Source organism: Hippopotamus amphibius, chromosome 4, assembly GCF_030028045.1.
Source record: "Hippopotamus amphibius kiboko isolate mHipAmp2 chromosome 4, mHipAmp2.hap2, whole genome shotgun sequence".
NCBI lineage: Eukaryota > Metazoa > Chordata > Mammalia > Artiodactyla > Hippopotamidae > Hippopotamus > Hippopotamus amphibius.
In genome coordinates, this window is record NC_080189.1 from 8,403,478 (window position 1) to 8,429,138 (window position 25,661).

At 37.4% G+C, this 25,661-nt stretch overlaps 1 protein-coding gene across 1 annotated transcript in view; it reads right to left on the bottom strand.

The window, feature by feature from the left end:
• The window catches only part of CNTNAP2 (contactin associated protein 2), a 2,049,865-nt gene that overhangs the window by 671,252 nt on the left and 1,352,952 nt on the right, over positions 1-25,661 (bottom strand). The window contains exon 13 of the mRNA XM_057731238.1: positions 8,146-8,346. Within this exon, the coding sequence (XP_057587221.1) occupies positions 8,146-8,346 (201 nt within the window). The remainder of the gene's footprint in view (positions 1-8,145; positions 8,347-25,661) is intronic.

The following is a 25,661-nucleotide window of genomic DNA, read 5'->3' on the forward strand; positions in this document are numbered from 1 at the left end:
AATCCCACATGAAAAACCAAGAGCCAACATAGTTCTAAATGGAGAAAAACTGGAAGAATTCCCTCTAAGAACAGGAACAAGACAAGGGTGTCCACGCTCACCATTATTATTCAACATAGTTTTGGAAGTTTTAGCCACAGCAATCAGAGAAGAAAAAGAAATCAAAGGAATCCAAATTGCAAAAGAAGAAGTCAAATTGTCACTCTTTGCAGATGACATGATATTATATATAGAAAACCCTAAAGACTCTACCAGAAAACTGATAGCACTAATTGATGAGTTTAGTCAAGTAGCAGGATACAAAATTAATGCACAGAAATCTCTGGCATTCCTATACACTAACAACGGAAGAGCAGAAAGAGAAATTAAGGAAACTCTCCCATTCACCATTGCAACAAAAAGAATAAAATACCTAGGAAGAAACCTGCCTAAGGAGGCAAAAGATCTGGATGCAGAAAACTTTAAGACATTGATGAAGGAAATCAAAGACGACACAAACAGATGGAGGGACATACCATGTTCCTGGATTGGAAGAATCAACATCGTGAAAATGACTGTACTACCCAAAGCAATTTACAGATTCAATGCAATCCCGATCAAATTACCAATGGCATTTTTCACAGAACTAGAGCAAGAAATCTTACGATTGGCATGGAAACGCAAAAGACCCCGAATAGCCAAAGCAATCTTGAGAAGGAAAAATGGAGTTGGTGGAATCAGGCTTCCTGACTTCAAACTATACTACAAGGCCATAGTGATCAAGACAGTATAGTACTGGCACAAAAATAGAAAGGGAGATCAATGGAATAGAATAGAGAACTCAGAAGTAAGCCCAAACACATATGGGCACCTTATCTTTGACAAAGGAGGCACGAGTATACAATGGAAAAAAGACAGCCTCTTCAATAAGTGGTGCTGGGAAAATTGGACAGCTACATGTCAAAGAATGAAATTAGAACACTTCCTAACACCATACACAAAAATAAACTCCAAATGGATTAAAGACCTACATGTAAGGCCAGACACTATAAAACTCCTAGAGGAAAACATAGGCAGAACACTCTTTGACATACATCAAAGCAACATCCTTTTGGACCCACCTCCTAGAATCATGGAAATAAAATCAAGAATAAACAAATGGGACCTCATGAAACTGAAAAGCTTTTGCACAGTGAAAGAAACCATAAACAAGACTAAAAGGCAACCCTCAGAACGGGAAAAAATAATTGCCTATGAAACAACGGACAAAGGATTAACCTCCAAAATATACAAGCAGCTCACGAAGCTTAATACCAAAAAAGCAAATAACCCAATCCACAAATGGGCGGAAGACCTAAATAGACATTTCTCCAAAGAAGACATACAGATGGCCAACAAACACATGAAAAGATGCTCAACATCACTCATCATCAGAGAAATGCAAGTCAAAGCCACAATGAGGTATCACCTCACACCAATCAGAATGGCCATCATCACAAAATCTGGAAACAACAAATGTTGGAGAGGGTGTGGAGAAAAGGGAGCTCTCCTGAATTTAATGGAAATCTCTACCCTTTCATTTGTCTCCTTCCTCAGAGCAGGTGTTTATTCTTTGCCAAGGCAAATTCCATACTCTTTTCTCTTGTGGGACCTATTACATTCCTTTTCTGTCTTATATCTTTAGCTTCCTCCTCTCCACTGCCTCCTACATTTATAAATGTACTCATAACTCCCTCATCCTTAAAAATCCCAAAACCTTACTTGCGCTCTGCCTTCCAATTAAGCAGCAATTCTGTATTTAGCCATCCCTTTACCACTGAATATTGCGAAAACCTTCACTTGCTATTTCCTTTTCCCATACATTCTTCAGTGGGTGCACCCACCAGCCCCATAGACATGAAACTCTAGTGGCCTCGCAATAGCCAAAGCCAGGGGCTGGCTTCCTTCTTGGATGTCTCACCACTGACCACATCTCAGTTTTCCTGTTTTTGTTTATTTTCTACCTGTTGATTGTGAAACACGCATTTCCCTTAGCTTCCCCATTATATGGCTTTTCAAATTTGATTCTCTTCCTACTGCTCTGATCATTGCCTTTGAGCCTCTTTAGTTAGCACCATCCTGTCCTTAAATTGCGTTTTCAAACTAGTGGTTTCTTTCCTTCTGTTCCTTTCTTGCTCCTCTCATGACCTCCTGAGTCATCCTTTGAAGGTTTTACACCTGTTCATAGTCATCCACTTTACCTTTACCCCTGGGTACATGGGAAGATTGCATTTTCCCTTCCCCTAAAGTTACTTCACATATACACAATAACAGATCCTGTTTATTCTACTCTCTAAACTTAAAAAACAACTTTCCTCTTAATTCCCAGTGAACCTCCCAGTCATCTAGTCTCATCTGTACTCCTGTGACATTGTGCCAGATGGTCCGTCACACAAACTGCTCTTCCTGGATTCTATCCTCCACATCACAGCCAGAATTCCCCTACTTACAACCAACCCCTTTGCCCTGCGAGTGAAATCCTTAACACCACGCACACACTCCGGACTGATCTCCTCAGTCTCCTTTCCTCTCTCTCTCACCCTTGAGTTCTCTGCTGCAGCCACTCTGACCTCTCTCATTCCCGTCCAAGTCCTGTGTTCCTTGGACTGCATCTCAGAATTACTGCACATTCTCACATCTCAAACCTAGATGTCCCCCTGCCATTTTTTCTTAGTTAACACATACAAATCCTTCCCATCTCACTGACACATCACAAGTCCTGATAACAAGAAAAATACATATATGTGGAGTGATTACCTCATCTACTATTCCAGCTGAGGCTTTGATCCACTCCTATCTACAGTGCTGAAATAGCCTCTACTCTTCCCTGTGGCTATTCTGTCCCTATTAACCACAGGGTCCTCTACGAAGATGCTAGTTGCCTAGCTGTGAAATATTGCTAGATTTAATTTTCTTGTTTTACCTTTTAGTTATTACTATCTTCCTTGCTTGTCCTGTTTAATTGTATGCTCCAACTTCAGTACAATTATTTAACACAATAATTAATTAGATAAGTGATTAATTTTTTGACTAACATACTGACTAGAACAATAAATCTCATTTATGGAAAATGCCAATGTTTAGTGGCAGTTGAGCGGTGTTTTATTTATGTTGTTTCAAGAGTTACACATCATAGTTTCTTATAATGCATATCACAAACAAAAAATTCACTTTTTTTGATAACTTCACCAAAGTTTAGAATTTTTTTCCAAAAATAGGTTATAAGTTACAATGCCAGTCATGTTTCCTTGTCTTTTAGATGCCACTAAATCAGTTTAGTATCATTAAAGTATATTGAGTTTTACACAGCTTACTTTACAGACAAAAATTGTAAATATAACTCCTTTCTGATAGATACAAAATCTAATAGTAAACTACCCAAAAGGATGGATAATTTATATTGTTTCTTTCCAAAAAATAAGGAATAAAACTATGACTTATGAGAACAAAACTACATGGCGCAATGAAAAGAAATGAAACTGGGAACCAATGAAAATAACACTAAATATAGTCAGAAAAATAGGAAACATAACTTTATATCCCTACAATTAAATAAATATGTATATATGCAGGGAATAAATACTTCAGCAGAAAATGCTTAATTAGAAAGTATAAAGTTTTGTAAAATAAATACATGACAACAGTGCATCTAAGATACACAAATAAGCACTTAAAATCAGGCTAATAGGTCTTGTCCAAATATAGAGAAATATTTTTGCCATCTAAAAGCAGTAGGATTGTTGACTAAGACTTGACTCAAGTGGGATCTAATGAAACTTTTTCCTGGTGTCTAATTTATCAAATTTAAGTTCTTGAAGTATTTATTTTCAGAAGTGGGTTTCATCATTTAAAGATTTCTGCCTTTCATTAAGTTCAGGTATCAGTATATTTGGAGTTCTGGGAATATAAATATAAAACATGTTAACATCCTTGTGGTTTTGGATAGTTATGAATTTTTTTTTCTCTCTGGGTAGAATTAATTTGCTTATTTTCAAATTTATATGAAATAAAATAACTGTCTAGTTTCTATGTCTTGTGTAAAGTTGATTAAAGACAATTGAATTAACAGTTACATTGCAAGAATAGATATGACCATAAAAAGCGGCAAAAGCATTACCTTAAAATTGATTCTGTTTAAAAATTTTGTAGTAATAAAAAGAAGTGGTAATATTGCAAGTCATATATTACTATCCTTGTAAAAGTTGTGAGAAACCATTAATAAGTAAATCTACATTTGTTAGCTAATGGTGTGGTACAACCAAACATTTATCAAAATAAAAATGAGGTCCATATATACATAAAACATGTAAAATCAACTTTTTATCATAAGTATCACTAGAAACTATAGAGTCCCAAATGAACTCTTGACGGTAAGGCTCTTAAAACAAAGAATAACATTTTAAGTGCATAGCTATTACAAACCCATTTGATATTCATTTTAATTGCTACCACTATAATGAATATACTTTGTATTCAAACAGATGTCACAAGTACTACTACAGAAGTTCCAATATAATTCAGCCTTACTTAAGAACGAGTAAATGGATATTTAAAATGGAATGCTACCAGGAAGGAGGGAAAAAAACCAATTACAGCAAACATCAGCTCCTTAAAATAGCAAATTAAAGATTTGTATTAAATTGTGTTCTTTCATACTTGGACATACACAGAATACAATAATACAGGAAAACTTGCTATATCAACCACTCCTTTTCCTTGCCTCACCTGTCTACTAATTAGCCCAGAAAATAGAAATTGGGATATGAAAAATGACTAAGAAGAGTAGGCTGAAATTCACTTTACAATATTTAGTCTACGAAAAGGATTTTTAAAATACTACTATGCCAATTTATTTTAGCTGGAGAAACAGGTAGTACGTGCACCATTTTATTTTAATTGGTCAGACAAGTTCTGATATTCCCTTTAATCTTCTCCCACACAGGGGACTGACACCTTAAAATCCAAGATGAGAGGCTTCAAACCATAAATTAAAGACGGCATTTCTCAGTGTATGGTTCACAGAGCGACCCCTGGGTGTTTGTTAAAAGCAAACATTCCTGTGTCCCAACCAAGTTCTCCCAAGTCAGAATGACTGGAATCAGCTTTGTGACCAGCAAACCTGAAAATTCTGACATATACACGTTTTTAAAAACAACTGCCAGAAGATTGGATGAGGAAATATTTAAAACAATATATTTTTCATTTCATTCCAGTCAGCAAACATTTATTAAGTGCTGATCCTATGGGAGTAAAAATTTGATACATGGAGGGCGTCCCCAAAGGCAAGAAGCATATGGTAACATTGTTTTCAAGGTACAGTTTATGAAGTACAATAATAATCTGCAAATGTCTGGAAACACAAAGAAAATAGTGTGCTTATTGTGCAGATTGACAATTCGCTCCTGATTTCAGTTTAGTAGTTCTTCCTCTGAAAGAGTGTCTGGAGGTTGAAGAGAAGTGCGTTTAGCTTATTGTTAGAAGACGTAACTGAAGTACTGTTTGAAAAATAAATTTATCCTACCTTTCCTGATGGTTTTGGACATCCTGTATTTTCAAAAGGAGGGTAATAAGTGGGTGAGGCTTCTTAGTGGCTGGGGGAAGGTACAGAGGGTACCAATGAGGTAAGGGAAGGAACGAACTGCAAGGCCATAAGCACTAAAGGCAAATTGTTTCTCTTACCTCCAGCCTGGTCCTCCTGGTGACCGAACTATAAGATAAACTTATTTGGAAGTTGCAAAATGTGTTTTTTAACCACAAGAGCAAAATTCAAACAGTAAAAGTTGACTGTGGAGTTTAATAGAAGAATGGGAAAAAAAAAATAAAGATGATGATACCAAGTTATTTTTCTGGTTAGGAGTTTTCCCTCACACCATCCCCTCCTGGACTAGAGACTGATAGACTGGAATCTTTGGAATGAACTTCAACAAGGAGCACTCACTCATGAAACTGAGTGCAGACAAGCTGATGGGATTTATTAATTGTGCCCAGTGCCCTGGATTTTCTATAACCCTTCGTTGACTTTAACCCTTGGTTGACTTTTCCGAGCACTGGAAACAGAATCCAGTAAAAATAAAATAAAAGGCTGTAATAAGTGAAGGTGGATAGAAAAACAGTTGTAGGGACCTTAAGGGATGTCCGCTGCCCACAGCCATGGTTCTTAGATGGTCTCTAGACCAGCAATGTCATCATTACCTGGGCTGCACTCAGGCTGCATAGCAAAATACTACCGGCTGAACAGCTTAAACAACAGACTTTTCTTACAGTTCTGGAGGCTGAAAGTCCCAGATTAAGGCGCTGGCCAGTTTGGTTTCTGGTGAGAGTGCTCTTCCTGGCTCCTCCTCTTTTTATAAACCAGCAATCCAATCAGATTAGGAACCCAGTCTTATACCCTCATTTAACCTTGATTATCTCCTAAAAGCTCTATTGCAAGTACAGTCACATTAGGAACTGGGATTTCAACGTGTGAATTTTGGAGGACACAAATCAGTCCATAGCACGCAGTACAAATGAAAATTCTGGAGCCCACCTCCGATATATTGAATCAGAAATTCAGAAAATGGAGCCCTGCAGTTTTTGTTCTATTAATCCCTCCGGGTTATCTGCATGCATACTAAAGCCTAAGAAGCACAGGCCACCAGGGAAAATTCCCAGCATCCCATTTAGGTTCCTCCACGGTTTCTCCCATTTTTACTTTCTGACCTTATTTCTTACGGCTCTTCAACATGAACTCTGCTTCTGCTAAACTACTTCTCACCATGGCCTGAAGGATCATTCTTTTTCTGTCTTCCAGACTCTCATTTACTCTCTTTCACCAATCTCGAATTGTCTTTCCACCTCTTTAATGAAGCATCACTTCCACATCCCAGCTATGGGCATGTCTTCTTTTTCCAAATAGCAGAAGCACTAATTGTCTGAACCAATCATTTTCATATTTTACAGATTTTACTTTCTTAGAGTTCATAGGTTACACTTGTCTATAATTTTAGCACAAGGCTTTGCACATAAAAGCACTTAAATCTTCAAAACATTATATACTGTTTTGCTTGTGACACTTCTCTGTAAGTGATGCCCTTCAACACTGGCTCCAAAACAATACTGATTTGGGGCATCAAACAGCCCTTGGTCTCTGACATAATGCCACTTCCAAAGTTGCTTAATAATAAAAAATCATCAATATACTATTTGCTATTTATTAAGTCAAGTGCATCAAGACTTATAATAAGCACTTAGTAGATTATGTCATTAAATTCTCACAACCACCCTGAAATAGGCATTAGGATCCTCATTTGACTGAAAGACATTGAAAACTGAGGCAGAGGGGTTCAGTGAACTCCCCCAAAGTCACATATCTGAGAAGCAGCAAGGCTGAAGTGTCAGTCTATGTTTCTGTGACTCAAAGCATGTGCTTTATTTCTACTGTGTTATACCATAGATGGAGAGATTTAGTTTGATGTCAACATACTGAATTTACTGCCAAGAATCCCAGAGTGCGTAGCTCTTGTGGTAAAGATATTTCCAATATACCCTTCGTAAACTCTCTCTCTTCTTTACCCCCAACACACACACACACACAGACACACACACAGACACACACACACACACACACATCCTGAAGCATTGCTAAAAGTAAGCCATCATGGAAAATTAAAGGGCCGACTTCTTGAGACCAACAGACACTGTTAATTGACAACAGACAACAAAGAGCTCTAAATTCTATCACGATTCTATGTGTTGTTTACCTGCAGACCGCCTTTGGAATTCTCTCATCTCTACATTAAAGACAACTGAAGAACTCAAAGGGAATTACTTGAAAGTTCACAAGGAGCTCTGATAAACCTTTGCCCAAAGCAATACTGATAATTATGCACTAGAAGCACTCAACATACACACTTGCATATAAAATTTTTAAATCTCTAAGTTAGAAACAATGGAATTTTTTTTTTAAATTGTACATTCTTAGCTTCCTTCTCCAGAAAACAAACCAAGTAGTTATATTTTACTTCCACAGCTGCCTGCACTTGGAAGACTGGACTGTTAAGATGAGAAGCCACACCTGTTGGACTGTTTAGGTAATTCCAATCACCAGCTGAGATAGTAATTAAAAGTAACATTCCATTCTCAGCCTACCTGGGGTGTTCAACAACCTTGACATCTTGCAGAAGTAGGAGACGTACTGCTCACAGTACTCAGCGCTGCTGGTGATGGCGCTAATCTGGTCCATGGAGGCGCTGTAAATGAGCTGTGTCACCGAGTATTTCTCTGGGTTGTAGCCCACCACCGTCGTCTGCATCTGCAAATCGTGAGACACTATGGTCCATACTTTGTCCTCTGTGGGGAGAAAAACGCCACGACGATGGGTCATTAGTATGCAAATGCATCTTCAAATGTCAGAAACTAAGTGAGCTACACTTTCACTGGTGTTTTCCCTGAACTGCTGTAGAACAGAGTTAAGGAGAGTAATCCTTAAAGTAACCCCTACTCTTTTCTCATACCTAAGTTCTGCTTATATAAAGTAGAAAAGTAATATTTTTTTTTTATTAAAAACAAACACAGGATACCTCCTGAGAACAAAACCAAATAGCCTGAGTATCTGGTGGTACTCTCATATCTGCAGCATTGAATGTGAGGCCCATGGTGTTCCAATGCCTTCCCGACTGTAATCTCTCACTCCTTCTGTAGAACAGTATGTGCTCCTTCCTAAATGAACCATGTGCTCTCAACCCTCTGGATCTTTGTCCATGCTGTTTGCTCTAACCAGAATGTGAATCCTCATCTTGTCAACAAATGTTCTTTTCACACTGACCTTTCAGGTAAAATTAGACACTGTATGCTCTGTTATTGAAACGCTCTACATGTGGGATGATGAAAGTAAGTAATTATCTTGTTGTTTTGGACCCTGAAAGATTCAATATGTGAAAAGGAGAAGCATATATAAGATTGATGAGGTTAAATTAAAATCCTATAGTTTTGCATTTGAATTAGAAGCATCGCTATGAACCCATGATCGTGTTATTTTTTTTTTTAATGTAGACATCCTAGTTCTGTCCACTGAAAAATTCCCCAAACAAGGACCAACCTCTGACACCAGACTGTCATCACTCAATACCATTTTCCGTTAGGAGAAAACCAGGCTCCTGGGGAAATGGCTGATTCCAGGCCTGGAAATGGATTAAGAGGAGCCTGGGACATATTGTCACCTCAGAAACAAACTATTGGACACAGAGGGCCAAAGAAGGATGATTTTAATTAACATCAATAAGAATTTCATGCAATGAATTGAAATACATCAAGTATATTTAACTCCAGGAGTTCACACGAAAAAAGAAATGTTTAATTTTGGAAGAGGCTAGATAACTAACTCGTTGTTTTGAATATTGGTAAATAAAGGCAAAGAATCCAGCATTTAGTCTCCCTTAGCTATATGAAGTGTAATGTAGCTAAATACTTTCTTTATGGAAATATTTCAGCTCATAAATGAAGGCTAAATGATAAATTAGAGTGTAATCCTTTTTTAACTTCTAACAAGTTAGTAGGATCTAAGTAATGTTATTCATGGCTGCTAATATAACAAGTGAAACCGGAGGAGAGGTGCTTCCTGGGGAATGGCAAGGGAGGGCAGGTACATGTGGAGGGATGCAGACAAAATTCAGATATGAACCTCACCAAGCTTATAGACCTACCTGCCAATTTTTAGAAAATAGAGAGGAAAGGGGAACATGTTAAATGTCACCAAAGGGAAACACTTGGCAAAATCCATGCTGTGGAAAACTGTACACATCATACAATCTAGTTTTTCAACAGGTGAGTGATAAATTACAAATGAAGAGAGAGAGACAGACAGACAAAAAAGACAGAGAGCTTTAGATTAAGAGAGATGTCCTGAACTTGCCCCTCCTGCGGTCTCCCTGTTTCAGGAAAAGGCAATTCCATTCCTCCAGTTCTAGGATAAAAGCCTTGGAGTTGCCCTCAACTGTTCCCTTTCTTCCACTTCCTCTTGCAGTCTGTCAGTGACTCCCGTCTGCTCTACCTTCAATAATTATTTGGAATCTGAGCACTGCTCACCGCCCCCTCCGCCACCACTGCTCTGGTCGAAGCCCGGGAGCCCCTCACCTCCATCTCACAGTAACCTCTAACCAGTCCCCTCTTTCCACCCTTGTACCCTCACACCTACCTTCAACACGGCAGTCAGGCTGAGGTTTTTGAGCACAAGGCAGATTCTGACACAGCTCAGGGTTCTCACGTGGCCCCTGGTCTCATTCACAGACAAAGTCTAGTTCTTAGAATAGCCAAAGGGCCTCTGGGATCCGGCTCTTCCTTGATGCCCTATTAATCTCCCTATTGCTCCTTGGACTATGGCCACACTGACCTCCTTGCGTTCCTAAACATGTCAGGTATGCCACTCCTTGGAGACTCGCACTTGCTCTTTCCTGCATCTAGAACCGTCTTTCCTCAGGCCCCCTCCTTCTCCAGATCTGAGCTCCAGTGACAACCTTTCCTTCCCTGAATCCCACCCCACCACAGCTGCTCTCCATCTACCTGCCCAGCTTTGTTTTTCTCCATAGCGTTAATCTCTATCTTAGGGCACATTTAAATTATTCTTAAATGTCTGTCTCCCTCCATTAGAAGGAAAGAAAGCAGGGATTGTTTTCACTGCTATATGCATCATGCTTAGGATGGTAACTGGCACATAGTAGGGCTTCAAAAATATTATTTGACTAGAAGAATGAATTAATAAAAATAAACAGAATACACACACTTGATCTAGAAACTTTTTAAAATCACTTTGGTTCAAGTTCTGCCGACACTACCCCGAGAGACTGTGGACAGGCCACTTCACTCCACTGAGACAGAATTTCCCTTCATCTAGGACAACACGCCTCTCTACCAAAAGACTTTCCAGCTTGCTGTTCTTAAATCGATTAAAACAAGCTCAGTTATGGTGCCCCCTGTTGTCATTTTCTATAGGATAATTATTTTTCCAGTTTTATCTGGTCTGATCAGAACTGCCTTCCTTTAGCGTCTCTGATACAGCAAGAAAAGCTACAATGTGCTTTGGTAATTCTGTCACTTTCTGACATGATTCTGAAAACAAATTGATTGTCATTTATATCCAGACCTGCAGATTTACCTTCACCTAATTAAAAATGCATTAATTGAATTGGGTCACTTCTCTCTCTTTTCTGTTACAATTAGTCTATGGCATAGAATTGTCAAAGGTTTGCACCACTTACTTCTTCCTCCCTCCCTCCTTCCTCTCTTTCCTTCTTTCTTTCCCTCCCTGCCTTCTTCCCTCTCTCCCTCTCTTCATTCCTTCCTTCTTCCCTCCCTTCCCCTCTCCCTCCCTCCCTCCCTCCCTCTTTCCTTCATTCTAACAAATCCTTGCCAACAATTTGTAGCAGTGTTCCAAGACCACTTTCTTTAACTCATGATGCAATAGCATTCTAATCTGACCTTCCTTTGCAATATCATAAACCCCTTTTTAATATACACGGAATAATGTTCATAAAGGCAAATATTAATTAAGCAACTAAAACAAAACAGTCACCCATTATGGTCTCTGTCAATAACTTTAAAAATACTAACCAATTTGTTAATATTGATGAATCCCTAACTTTATGGTCCTGGTGACTTCTTGACCCTAAACTCTAGTTCCAGCCATCTCACCACACACATTTCATCATCAAAACCCTGATCATTATCTCTTTATGTTTGTTTTATAGCCCACTCATTCATTCAACAGATATTATCGTGTGCCTACTAAATGACCGATACACATATAGGCACCAGGGAAACCACAGCAGAAAGACCATTCATAAATTTTTGCAGCTTACATTCTTACATTCTATGAGGAAAAGAAAACAGACGAGCAAAATTAAAAGAATACATACATACATATATATATATATATAGTTAGCCAGTGATAATGGCAAGGAGAAAAACTAAATCAGGGAAGGGAAGAATAGGTCGTGTGTATGAGAATTGCATTTTTAAACACAGAGGAAACCATATAAGACCTGTGAAAAAGTGACCTTTGAATAAATAAGGTAGCTACCCAGCAAGGTATACATGTAGGTGTAGGTGTCTGGGGAAAAGTATTCCCGACAGAGGGAATGAAAATACAAATGTCCTAATTCTGGAATATTCCGGATGCCATTCAGGTATACAAGAAAGACAGTGGGTAAGGAAAGGGGAGAGTAGCAGAAGTTGAAGGCAGAAATGTTATGAGAATGAGTGGATTGTGACCTTACAGTGAAATGGAAAGCCATTGGCTTTGGAAGGTTTGATTCAAGTGAAAGTAGTTTGCTTTCACTTATTCTTTGACATACTATTCTTTGCTTCAATAATATTATACTTCAGAAGCGTTTGAAAAATAATATATGTATATTACACATATATCTTTATAAAGATGTAAGACTTTTTACAGTGTCATGGCATTATAAAATGTAATATATAAGCTTTATTTTGATAGCATAAAACAATTAGTGTTGATGCAGCTTGCAGATTACTTTTTAATGCTTGCATATTACATGTTGCAATGGCTCCTTTGGAGCTATTAAATCTTAAATGACAAATGGATATTAACAATTTTGCAGATATCCAGCATCTAGAAGAAAGTTATGCTGTATAGAATTTTCTTTGCTAGTATCGTAAATGGAAAAGTTAAAAATCTTATTCCCATATTCACAGTGTGTTTTATAAGTATGTGTTATCAGGTATGTGTGTAATGCAAATAGAAACTGTGTATGAAAACTTCTAAATTTCTGCCACTCTTCCGTCTTCATGAAGAAGCAATTGATAAACTAGTGTATTTCAGATACTCTTTTTGGATTACTGTGTTATGAAAATGGCCTTTGTGATTACTGAGTATTTAGTATGTGTCTCACTATGCTATTACATATTTAAAAACTGTCACATTGTACATTGTTTTAAATATAGCTGATTTAATGAAATGTTTCAAATACTGGGTCATCTATGGAACGTATTGTGGAAATACATCCCTCTCCTTAGCAGTTAAGGGTCTTCAAGATTACCCAGCTTGTTTATGTCAACATATGTACATTAGAAAGGCCCCTCTGCTACCTGTATCAGTGACCCCATATCCTTATCCTCACTATAATTCTCAAGTAATTCACTTCAGGAGAACTCAATTCCTTGCATAGCTAGAGTTATGACCAGGGCCTGATAAAGCTGGGAAATGACCAGTGATAAAAGCAAAGAATTACTCCTCCCAGAAAATAATCAGTTTCTTCATCACGTATATGGCTGTTCTTTGATTCTTTTCCATGTTGTCCATATATAATCTGAAGTTCACAGTATAGAGCAGGTCTATATATAGCACATTTAAAAGTCCAATCTGAGTTAAATCCAGTGGAAAAAAATTTTATGTCCTATACATCTACCTATGCATCTAATTTTTTTTCTGATTTTCAAGCAATATCATGGTTCTGGTTATTGACCAATTTGTTAATCTGAGAGCTTTTTACACCTTTATTCATATTAACTCTGAAATGATCTTTAAAAATAAGGGAATATTATATTATAAATTACCTAAGTTTAAAATAGCATATAAAGCTTGTTAGGTAGACATCACCAACATCCACTTGTAGCCTAAATCCCTGAGCAGCCCTTCTCCCTATTACAGTAACTCTACAGAACATCCTTGGGTCTCTCATTCTTAGAGCAACACAACTGGAACTGAACTATAATACATGCCTCACCTAAGATTTTCCATGTTGTGTGTAAAACTTGGCCTGCTGCATAAAACTAGCGAATTCAATTTTGTATATCCTTAAATTTCTCCTCTATCTCATAAACTACATTCTGATAACTTAGTCTGAGGCTTTCTTTGAGCATAGAAGTCTTAATAGCAATTATCCTGATTTAATAAATCAACAATTGAATCTCAACTATGAGGAAGATATGGGCAAGGATCCCTAATGAAATGCTACAGCATTAATAAGAATTGCTTAAATGTTTATAGCCAAGAGAAGAAGCCTACCATTTAAAGGAAACCATGTTCTCATGTGGAAAATTTTGAGTTCTACATACCATCAATATAATGTCATCTTAGAAGGCATCCATTTTGACTCTCTTCTATTACAGATTAAGAAACCAAGTGTATTGGGTTATCACATGATCCTGGAATCCCACTCCTGGGTATATATCCAGAAAAGACAAAAACTCCAATTCAAAAAGATACATGCACCCCAATGTTCATAGTAACACTATTTACAATAGCTAAGTCATGGAAACAACCTGTGTCAATCAACAGATGAATGAATAAAGAAGATGTGTTTTATATATATATATATATATATATATATATATATATATATATACACACACACACACAATGGAATATTACTCAGCCATAAAAAGAATGAAATATTGCCATCTGTAGCAACATGGATGGGCCTAGAGATGATCATACTAAGTGAAGTAAGTCAAACAAAGACAAATATCATATGATATCACTTATATGTGGAATTAAAAAAATAATACAAATGAACTTATTTACAAACAGAAACAGACTCACAGACACAGAAAAACTTATGGTTACCAAAGGGGAAAAGGGTGGGGGAAGGGATAGATTAGGAATATGAGATTAACAGACACACTATTATATATATTATATATATAAAATAGACAAACAAAAAAGATTTACTATATAGCACAGGGAACTATACCCAATATCTTATAATAACCAATAACAGAAGAGAATCTGAAAAAGAATATATATATACAAATATACACATATTCATATATATATATGAATCACTTTGCTGTACACCTGAAACTAACACAATATTGTAAATCAACTATATGTCAATAAAAATAAAAAGCCAAGTGTAGGAAGTGGTAAATGGTCTGATCAAATGAATACAAAGAGTTAGTAGCAACATGATAGAAACTTTGTCCCCCAATTTTGGATTTAGTGCTCTTTTCACTACATGTCTTTGATCCAGTGATGATATGCTTGGTGACATGTCAAAACGTTTATTTTCTTCCCCATAGCACCTCACTAATTTTCAGGTGGCAGGGGAATATATAGACACTATTTTAGACTTTTTAAATATTATTTTAGATGACAATAATATATAACTTATTATATCAATAAAAATTGCCATAAAACAGTAATATAATCAATCACGCACACATTCATAAATCATCATTCAGTTTTTGACCTGTTTTAGTACTGTGTTAAGTTCTGGAAGCACAAGGTTGAAAAAGACTTGAGTTCTTGTCCTCAACAAGCTTGTAGTCCAATGAAGGGGACAAAACATTAAGCTTGAAATTACAAATTGCAAACAGGTTCTAAAACAGGTATATGCACAGGGTCCTGTGAGTTCACATGGAAAGTCCATATAAGCCAGCTTTAGAAGGCTATGAAGTGACCAAAAAGACATGGAATTTTCAGTGAATTATGAAAGTTAAATAGGGATGAGCCATATGAAGATGGTGATAACAGCAACTTCATTCTTCTTATAGCTCAGACCAAATACCTTGGGGGACAAAATGGTTCAGCAAATGGGACCTGGATCAATTGGAAATTGAAGGACCTGGAATAGTGAAGTATACGATTGCAGTTGTAACAACTGCATATGGGTTGAAAAGTCTAGTAGATCATTGTGGTGTGGGTGTTGAAATCTCAAGGGGGAAAGGGGAGCTGGGATGAATTGGGAGACTGGGATTGACACATATATACACTTTTGATACTATGTATAAAATAGATAACTAATGAGAACCTACTGTATAACACAAGGAACTCTACTCAGTGCTCTGCAGTGACCTAAATGAGAAGGAAATCCAAAAAAGAGGGGATATGTGTATACGTATAGCTGATTTACTTTGCTGTACAGTATAAACTAACACAGTTCACAGATAAACCCACTGACAGGGCAAGAATAAAGGTGCTGATGTAGAGAATGGACTTGAGGACACAGAGTTGGGTGGGTGGTGAAGGGGAAGCTGGGACGAAGTGAGAGAGTAGCATAGACATATATACACTACCAAATGTAAAATAGATAGCTAGTGGGAAGTTGCTTTATAACAAAGGGAGATCAACTCGATGATGGGTGATGCCTTAGAGGGCTGGGATAGGGAGGGTGGGAGGGAGGCTCAAGAGGGAGGGGATATGGGGATATATGTATAAATACAGCTGATTCACTTTGGTGTACCTCAAAAACTGGTACAAGTGTGTAAAGCAATTATATTCCAATAAAAACCTTAAAAAAAACTAACAATATTGTAAAGCAACTATACTCCAATAAAAAACAACAACAACAAAAAGCTGTGGAGATAGACTAACTTATATTTTTAGAAATAATTCTCCAAAGTCATATACAACAAGCCCATAGCTAACATCATACTCAACAGGAAATAGCTGGAAAACTTTTCTTCTAAAATCTGGAACAAGTCAAAGGGAACAGGATTAGGGGTATACATACACTTTAATTTTATGTTTGATGTTATATTTCTTAATCTGGGTGTTTCAAATACTTCATATTGAAACAAACAATTAACAGGTACCTTATTTCAGGTAAACTTTACTTGAATTCCAGATTTGCAAAAGTAATAATCTAGCAAATATTGGTCACTTTACATGAGCTATGTGTGCTTTACTGCATAAATCACAAAATTTCTTACAGCTGCTTATCTGAAGCACTAAATAATTCTACAAATTAGGTTATAATGATGGTAGACTATAATGGTTTTTTGTTTTCGTTTCATTTTTTAGTCATTTGTAGGAGGGTGTATTTGAAAATTTCATCAGTCTTCCAGGTAGATAAGTTCAAAGACCATTAATTTTGTAGATCATTATTTTGTTTAGAAGGTTTTCTGATAGTTATGATCCTACTGACATAATTTAAATTATTAGAAATTTATGGTGTCAGGACCTCCCTGGTGTCTCAGTGGTTGAGTGTCCACCTGCCAATGCAGGGAACACAGGTTCTATCCCTGGTCCAGGAAGATCCCATATGCCACGGAGCAACTAAGCCTGTGCACCACAACTACTGAGCCTGTGCTCTAGAGCCTGTGCTCTAGAGCCTGCGAGCCACAACTGTTGAGCTGTGTGCCACAACTACTGAAGCTTGTGTGCCTAGAGCCTGTTCTCTGCAACAAGAGTGGCCGCCACAATGAGAAGCCTGTGCACGCAATGAAAAGCAGCTCCTGCCCACCGCAGATACAGAAAGCCCACGTGCAGCAACAAAGACCCTATGCAGCCAATAAATAAATAAATAATTTAAATAAACATTAAAAAAAGGAAATTTATGGTGTCGTATTTTTTTCTCTCCAAATACATTTTGTGTGAGTATTACAAGCATCTCGGTAACCCAGACCCTAATACTATAGGAGGCCATTTCACCGTGGTGGGCTGCGATGGTCTGAGCAGCTCCATAATGCCAGCTATGTGGCATAAGCAGCTTTAGTCGCGTGCGGAGAAATAAGGTACATAAAGCAGATGGAACCCCTGCAGGAAGCACCGAAGAAACGAGCTAAAAGTACAGATGATGTTCTGCAGGTGGTGGAAAATGTTGATTATTTTTATGCTCACAATTCCAGCTCAGAGATAGATGACAAATGGAGTGCTGTGAACAAGTATAAATAATGGTGGATCATCCACACCCACCTGAAGAACAATTCGGAGCCTATGTGTGTCTCTTTTCTAGGAAGACATTAGCTATTTTCTGGGAAGAAGGATATTTGTTAATGTTTTTTTTCCACTGTAGAGATGTTAACATTCTTTTACAATACTGCTAGAGTTATTGACTGCATTTATATCAATACTTAGACAAGCTAATCTTCCCTTTCCTTTTTCTCTCACACTGGGTAGAGACGTAGTTTGTGTGTATTTGATAGTTGGGAATTCATCTCTGTGGCAATAAGAAGATTTCTATCTTGTGTAGCAAGGAAATGTTACTCTTTGATTCTTGTTGCTTATAATGGTCATTAGATTTTGATCTGAGTTCAAACTTGGACACGAGCTAAATGTCATCTTGGATCAATGACTGACCATTTCTGTGGACCTTTAAAGATAACACTTACTTCCTATTATTTAAAGGTACCTTAAAACATATTGCATACACTTGGTTAAAAAAAATCACTTCACATTTTTACTCTACCACACTGACCTACTTATGGTTCAAATTTGCCAGGCACTCATGCTTTAAGGCTTTTGCATGGCTGTTTCCTTTGCTAAGAAGGCATTTTTCCAGATGGTCTCAAGGCTAACTCCCTCACCGCCATTTAGTCTTCATTCAAATGGTGTGTTCTCATTGAGGTCTGCCATGTCTATCTTACTTAAACTTACAGCCCACCCTGTCTCTTACCTTCTCTACACCTGTAGCACATACATATGGCCTTTGAACAGGGTATACAATTTACTTGTTTGTTATTTTTATTGTCTGCCTCCATACCCCACCTTCCTCATAGACTATAAACTTCAATATATCAGAAACTTTTTTAAATAAATTTTGTTTACTGATGAATCAAATTCTTAGAATAATATCTAGCAGCTTGCAGAAATTCATAAATATTGTGCTAATAACATCCTTTAACCCTTTCTTTAGTTTCCAGCAAACCCCTATCACAATCACCGTCAGTGATTCCTATAAAATACCCATTTGAAATGCAGTTCATGGGGTTATAGATCCCATCAGATAGTTCTACAATTTATTACGCTTCAAAAAAAATCAGCATTTAGAAAGTCTTTACAGGTGGAACAAAGTGGTGTTTGAAATTATAGAATCCTGGTACTGTACTTGCAGTATTTACAAGATTTTTTAAATCTTGTAAACTGCAAGGATTTTTTTTAAAGAGCAACATGATAACCCATCTAAGGTGCAATAAATTTCTTAAAACCATCATTACTGTCTTTCTGGGTTGGACAGTAAGATAATCATTCTGTGCTAAGTGTGTGTACATCTCCTTACACAGCAAGAGGTCCAAACACCAGAGCTGTCTTTCATCAACTTGCTCTATTCCAAGCACTGTTCCCTAGAACATACAAAGGCAAATACGTGTGTGTCAGCCACCAAAGAGCTAGTAGGAAGAAGGTACACAAAACAAGTAATTACTGCACAACATGGAACAATAACTTACTTTTCAAGCAACTGTTAGAATAATCCAAGTAATGAGATTTAGCATATAAATCATAAACCCACTTATAACTTACACCACATCCTTTAACATACATAACACATTCTTTAAAATTCTCTACTATCGTACTTTATGGATTTTTTTTTTTTTATTGCTGGGGAATTTTATTTTCTGTTAGCACTTAGTTTAAACCTAAGCTGTATCAGGCTAACCTGAGAAATTATATTCTTTCTGAAGTTTCTATCCAAAAAGCTTTGACGTAGTAGAAAACATATAATTGAAAATGACAGTTTGATTCACTATTAACAGGATAGAATCTTATAAGATGGCCCTTCCTTTCATGTTGACCCTAGCTCACCTAACTGTCTGCCTCCTGAAACTTGGAAAGATCAAATGCAACCCAGCAATTTACATTTTGGGGGCACTAAGGACTGTGGTTTAGGTGACTTCCCATCAGAAAGTTTGTGGCAACAGAAACAGACCCACAGACATAGAAAATAAATTTATGGTTACCAAAGAGGAAGAGAGGGGGGATAAACTAGGAGTCTGGGATTAGCGGATACAAACTACTATGTATAAAATAGATAAACAACAAGGTCCTACTGTATAGCACAGGGAATTATATTGAATATCCTATAATAAACCATAATGGAAAAGAATATGAAAAAGAATGTGTGTGTGTGTATAACTGAATAACTTTGCTGTACAGCAGAAAGTAACACAACATTGTAAATCAACTATACATCAATAAAAAAAAAAAGTTTGTGGCCCTTTTTCCTTCCTTTCAACCCAAGCACCAGGCTTAAATAAAGATATATTTTTTGATGATACAGATAATACTTATCACCTTGAAAGGAAATCCCCACATAGTCAACTCCCCTAAGTATTTAATTTTCCCCATTAACTCAGTTTCTATTCACTGAAGCAGCCCCCATTGTGAGGAACATTAGCACGACAGTCTGACAGATTAAGTTCCTTGGTGAGGATAATTAGCTAGAAATAACTTTTTAGGGAAAGAAAACCCTTAAGATAGCAGAATTAACATATTCAAAGGATCTAAAATTGGTGTTCTTGCTTTAATTTTAACAGATGTACAAATGTAGTAGGTGATTTCACTTTTTAAAAAAAAAAGATTCTCTGAGAAACTAAAATATTAAAGTACCTCTAAATCCAGCAAATCCCCCCCCCCGCCCCCACCAATACCAGCCCAAGTTGAGATTAGACATCTATCCATCTCCATCTGCCTCCCTAACAATCCTACCACTGGGTTTCCATTTCTCACGTCGTATTTGGAATATATTTGTTCTAACCACAACTCTGCTGTCCCTGAAGCAATATGTCATTTGTCACTGTCACCGCTGAATCCTTATCATCTGAGTACCTGGTATAGGGACTCAAGTGCTCAATAAATACTTGCTGAACTAATGGAGTAGCACTGCATTCAACACTGGTCTCAAGAAACTGATGCAGCTGAAGGACGTGGTGAGGGGCTTGGACTGAGGAGCCATTCTGCAAAGGGTTTGAGACTGTGAGGAGGAGAGTGGATAAGATGCAAAGGGTGATAGGAAGCCAGACAGGTTCTCAGCAGGGAGGCAGTACAGTCCAACTTCTGTTTTTAAAAGATTCCTCTGGCTGTTATTTGGAAAGTAGATTGGAGGAGGTAAGGTTGGAAGCAGACAGGTAATGTATAGCCCTAAATAGGGATGATGGCACTGGAATCAGGGTGGTGGCAGTGGAGACAAGAAGGATGAGTTTGAAATATATTTGATAGAAAGAAAGAAATAGAAATTAGTAACTGGTTGGATATGGCAGGTAGCAGGCATGGTGGTGGGGGAGAGAGAGTGAGAAAGTATATAGAATGACTGCCAGCTTTCTAGTCTAAATGAATGGGTAATTGGAAGAACACATTTTGCTGGTGGAAAGAATAAAATTTCCATTTTCAACAAGCTAGATTTGAGATGCCCAATAGACAGTTAAATCCTGACATCAGATAAACAATTACATATAAACATCTGGGGATTAAGAGACAGGTCACAACTGGAGCTGTGGATGTTGCATTTGATCCCATGGAAATGAATGAGATAACTGAGGGGAGATGTTTAGAAATAGAGCAAGGAGAAGAAAGCCCAGGGCAAGGTCTGGGGATTTCCAACTTTTAGAGGTTACCGAGAGAGAGGGTCTTCAAAGAAGACTGAGGTCAATGAAACCTTGTAAAATTCGAATAGTCAGATGCGGCACATCCTCAGTATCTCTCCTCTGTACTCCAAACTCAGCAACCACAGCTTCTGAGGAGGGTCTCAGGGCATGTAACAAGGCAGAAAGGTAAAAGCACCACACGAGTTGTTCAGCTAAACTGCTGTGTGCTCAAATGAGCAAGTGCTGACTGTAATTGGAAAAGCGTTCTGAGAAATGGGATAAGGCTGTAAGTCATTATGGGAAACAAGATGAAGAATACTCTTCAGTAGATCATTCGCTTCCATCGAATGCGTTATTTCAAATGAGACGATGTACATTAGGAGGGAATATTTCAAGCCACCTCACGTTTTTAAATGTCCCTATAAAAATTCCGAAACTTTTTCAATTCATAAGTATGAGTTACATATCAGAGAGAGAAACATTTATATCCAGACCTGCATAACATTTCCAAAATGATGCTTCTTTGGAGATTGGAAAATAAGGCGTAACAATACAATTGCATGCATAAATTGGTGAATTATTTGAATGCTGAGGTTAAGAGATGGTAAATACAGATCAGGGTTACTAAATCTAGATATGAGTCACAAAGTGAAGAAGGGAATACATAAAAAGTTTACTGACTATAGCTGTTATAGGAGAGGAGCTGACATTAAGAATAGAAAAAATTTATGGGAATATTCATAATCTCTTTAATAGACTCATTTTGAACTTGTCTCAGATCCTACCTGTCTATCTTAGTTCCCTGAAAACAATCTGGGTATTTCTACATTCTACCTGCACTCAGGATTTTGACACCAAGCAGAGGGTGGTGTGTGGTGGGGTTTGAGGGTGGGAGGGTGCAGGGAGCTCATGGGGTTCGCTTTTTTTCTCATCTCCCTCATCGTCTCTCTCACTCTCTTTTTCACCTCAGTCTCACTTCTATTTCTCTTTCCTTTCCACTCTGTTTTCTGCTTCTGCCTCTCTCTTTTTCACACACCATTAACAGAAAGGCTTTTCTTTTTATGGTGTGGCGAGAACTTTGTTTTTAAGCACATTCTTTCTTACTCTATAACTTACTTTAGTTAATTTCTGTTTTTGACTATGATAAAATCTAACTTTATGCATTCAAGAAAAACATTTTCTTCCTTTAAAACTGCTATCTTGCTAAGAGTTTCTGAAAATGTAATTTGAAACTCAAAACTGAGCAACAACTCTCAGTTCTAGTGAATACCCTCCCTTCACTGAAGCAATAGGACTTGATCTGAAGTGTCACATGATGACTTGGAAGCGATAGAGAAGGGATGGAGAAGGGAAGAACCTAGAAATAAAACATATCAGATACTATTTCAAAGTATGTTCTATGTTCCAGGGGCAAAACTTACACATCGTTATATAGACTGTGTGTTTATTTATAACTAGGTGTTCAAGCCCTTCATCATAGGCTACGTTTTTTGCTCTATAAATCCTTGCTCACTGGGGTGTGTGCTGAGAGGTAAGATTTGACAGCCAGAGGGCTGGGAACCTCTCCTGCCACCAGGCAAGCCTTTGTCAGCTCTAGGAGCCAAAGATCAGAGTCCAGACACCAGGGGGTGGCAAATCCTCTTGACTTGTGACTGTAGGAGCTGGAGGAGTGATGTGGTAATGGTAATACAACACCACTGTTAACACGTCTAAATTAATCCCTCTGCGTCCGTCTCCTTTCTGTAAAATGGGGATTATCACAGTAACTGCTGACCTGATGAAGTCGTTTTGAGGAATAAATGGGAAAATACACAAAAAGGACAAAAAAGAAGAGAGATTGTCTCAAACCAGCACTCCCTGTGTCGACTATTGTTGGTGTTTTGGGCCCTTCTCTTCCTCTGTAAATCTTTAAGGTTCCTAAGAAACAGGGGTTTTGAAGCTGGGCAAAAACCAAATAGTCTGAGGTGAAAGTGTTCACAGGACCATCTTGATAAACTCTTAAATTTGGATCTTTCAGAATGTCTTATCTCAAATAGTGGGATTTCACGTGGAATAAATGAGGACAATAACAAAAATAGCTAATACCAGTATTATTTATGAAGCCAGGTAGTCTTCTCACCAGTTTCTCATTTAATCCTAATACAACTTTACATGATAGGTCCTTTAAAATTAATACTTCATAATTGAGGAAGTGGAGGTTTCCAAAGACTAAATAATTTACCCAAGATCACATTGATATGTAGTAAAAGGTGTATGGAACCCAAGTCTTTCTGACTGCAGAACTTGCAGACAAATGGAATACCTGAAATTAATCATAGAGACGTCACTTATCATGAAATTCATTTCCAAGGTCGCTGGGAGAAAAGGGAATGAGTCCATTTACCAAGTTCCTCAGCATCTCTGCGTTTTAATTTCCTCAACTGTAAATGAGGCTATGTACACTAGATGATCTGTAAGACTCCTTCCACCTCTGAAAATCTACAGTTCTATTATCTAGCCATGGAGATAATCAGCACATGAAAGAAAATCAGAGGAAAGGCTCCCATAAACCATACCATTATTATTTTATTTCTTCCCGAAAATTATAATGTCTATTCCTTTTTGCATCCTCCTAAGTGAGAGTTATTCTGTAAGGTTGCCTTCAGGGCAGCATTTGTTTTGTTACTGTTACAGAAAAATAAAACCATTTAGGTAATAATACTCTGTATGATGTAATTTTAATGGAAATAATGTTTTGTGTGAGGTTTAATCATTTTTCCAATCCTTTGCCTCGCATCCTGCAGCTATGCAATATGCAAGCCATGGGGGTGACTCTCACCTTCATAGCAGCAGGGTGTGACCATTTGGGAGAGTTTTTCTTTAACAGTAGATAATTTTAGTTTAACGTGACCCCTGATCAAAGATTACACTCTTCATTTGTCCTCAAGGCCAATACCTGGAGAAGTTATGAAGAGCTTAATGGAAATTTCACAGTGGGTTGGAGAAATTTACCCTCCAGCCCTTGTTATGTGTTTCATTTTGGTTCTCATGAAAACGTGGATTTGTGGCAGGATAATTTGTTGCAGGTGCCCACTTTCATTCTCTAAACACTGAAATATAAAGGAGAGAACAACGGAGGATGTTGAGGAAAGGTGGTAAATTTGCCAACATGAGGGAGATCATGGGACATTTTATAGAATGAAGGCCATTTGAGAAATGCACGAAAGTAGAAAAAAGTAAATAAATTCTATAGACTCATCACTTCTAAACAAAAAGCACCACTTTTAAATATTGGCATGTTCATTTTCAGTGTCTTTTTTTAAATAGATTTAACATTTTTATGTAGGTATTGTCATAGCACGTATGCCATTTTATAGTCATTATTTTTGCTTAGTAAAAACTAAAGGTATGTTTCTCATGATAATTACTTTCATGATGTTGGCATTAGAGTATTAAAAAACCATACAAGAATGTTCCTTCTAACTAATCTTTTTTTCATTCACTTATTCATTCACTTATGTATCAAATATTTACTAAGCGCCTGAGAGGAGCAGGCACTTCAGTAGGCATTAAATATGCAAGAATAAACAAAGACGCAGTCCCTGCTCACAAGGTACCCACAGTCCAAGGCAGAAACAATTCTACTGTATTCTGTTAGTGATGTGGAAACAGACCGTGATGCTACGAGAGCACACAGGAGACACAGCTAACTTAGACAATGTTGAGAACGGTGGTCTCCTAATGTTTTTCTAAGATGATGAGATTGAGCTGTGCTTCTGGGGATGTATTAATGAATCATATAAAAATACAGGATTTGAGCAGAGGTGGGATTTCAAGCAAAGAGAATTTGCAAAGGCCCTGAACTGCAAGTAGTTTACTGTTGCTGCAGCTGAAAGGGTGAGAGTTTACCTGGGAATCGAGAGGACTAGAAGTGAACACAGGTGCACTTCCTTGAGCATATGATATGGTATTGGGCATTGCCTGAAGAGCACTGGGGAACCAACGAAGGATTCAAGCAGAATAAAACATGAACAAATTTTCATTTCTGCATGATTATTCTGCTACCTTTAGGGAGAGTTGATCATAAGAGTATGAAGTAGAATAAGGAAATCGATAAACATACATTTATTCTAATTTATTTCTTAAGTAAGAAAATGGCATTAAAATGGAAAAGAAGATACTGTTATAGTTTGAATTGTATCCTCTCAAAATTCAGATCTTGAAACCCTAATCCTTCAGAACCTAAGAACGTGACTGTATTTGGAAATAGGGCTTTTAAGAGGTTATTAAGTTAAAATGAGGCTATTAGTGTGGGCCCTAATCCAATGGGACTGGTGTCTTTATTTTTGTTTTATTTTTTTCCTTTCTTCCTTATCTTTTTTTAATTGAAGTCTAATTGACTTACAATATCATATTAGTTTCAGGTG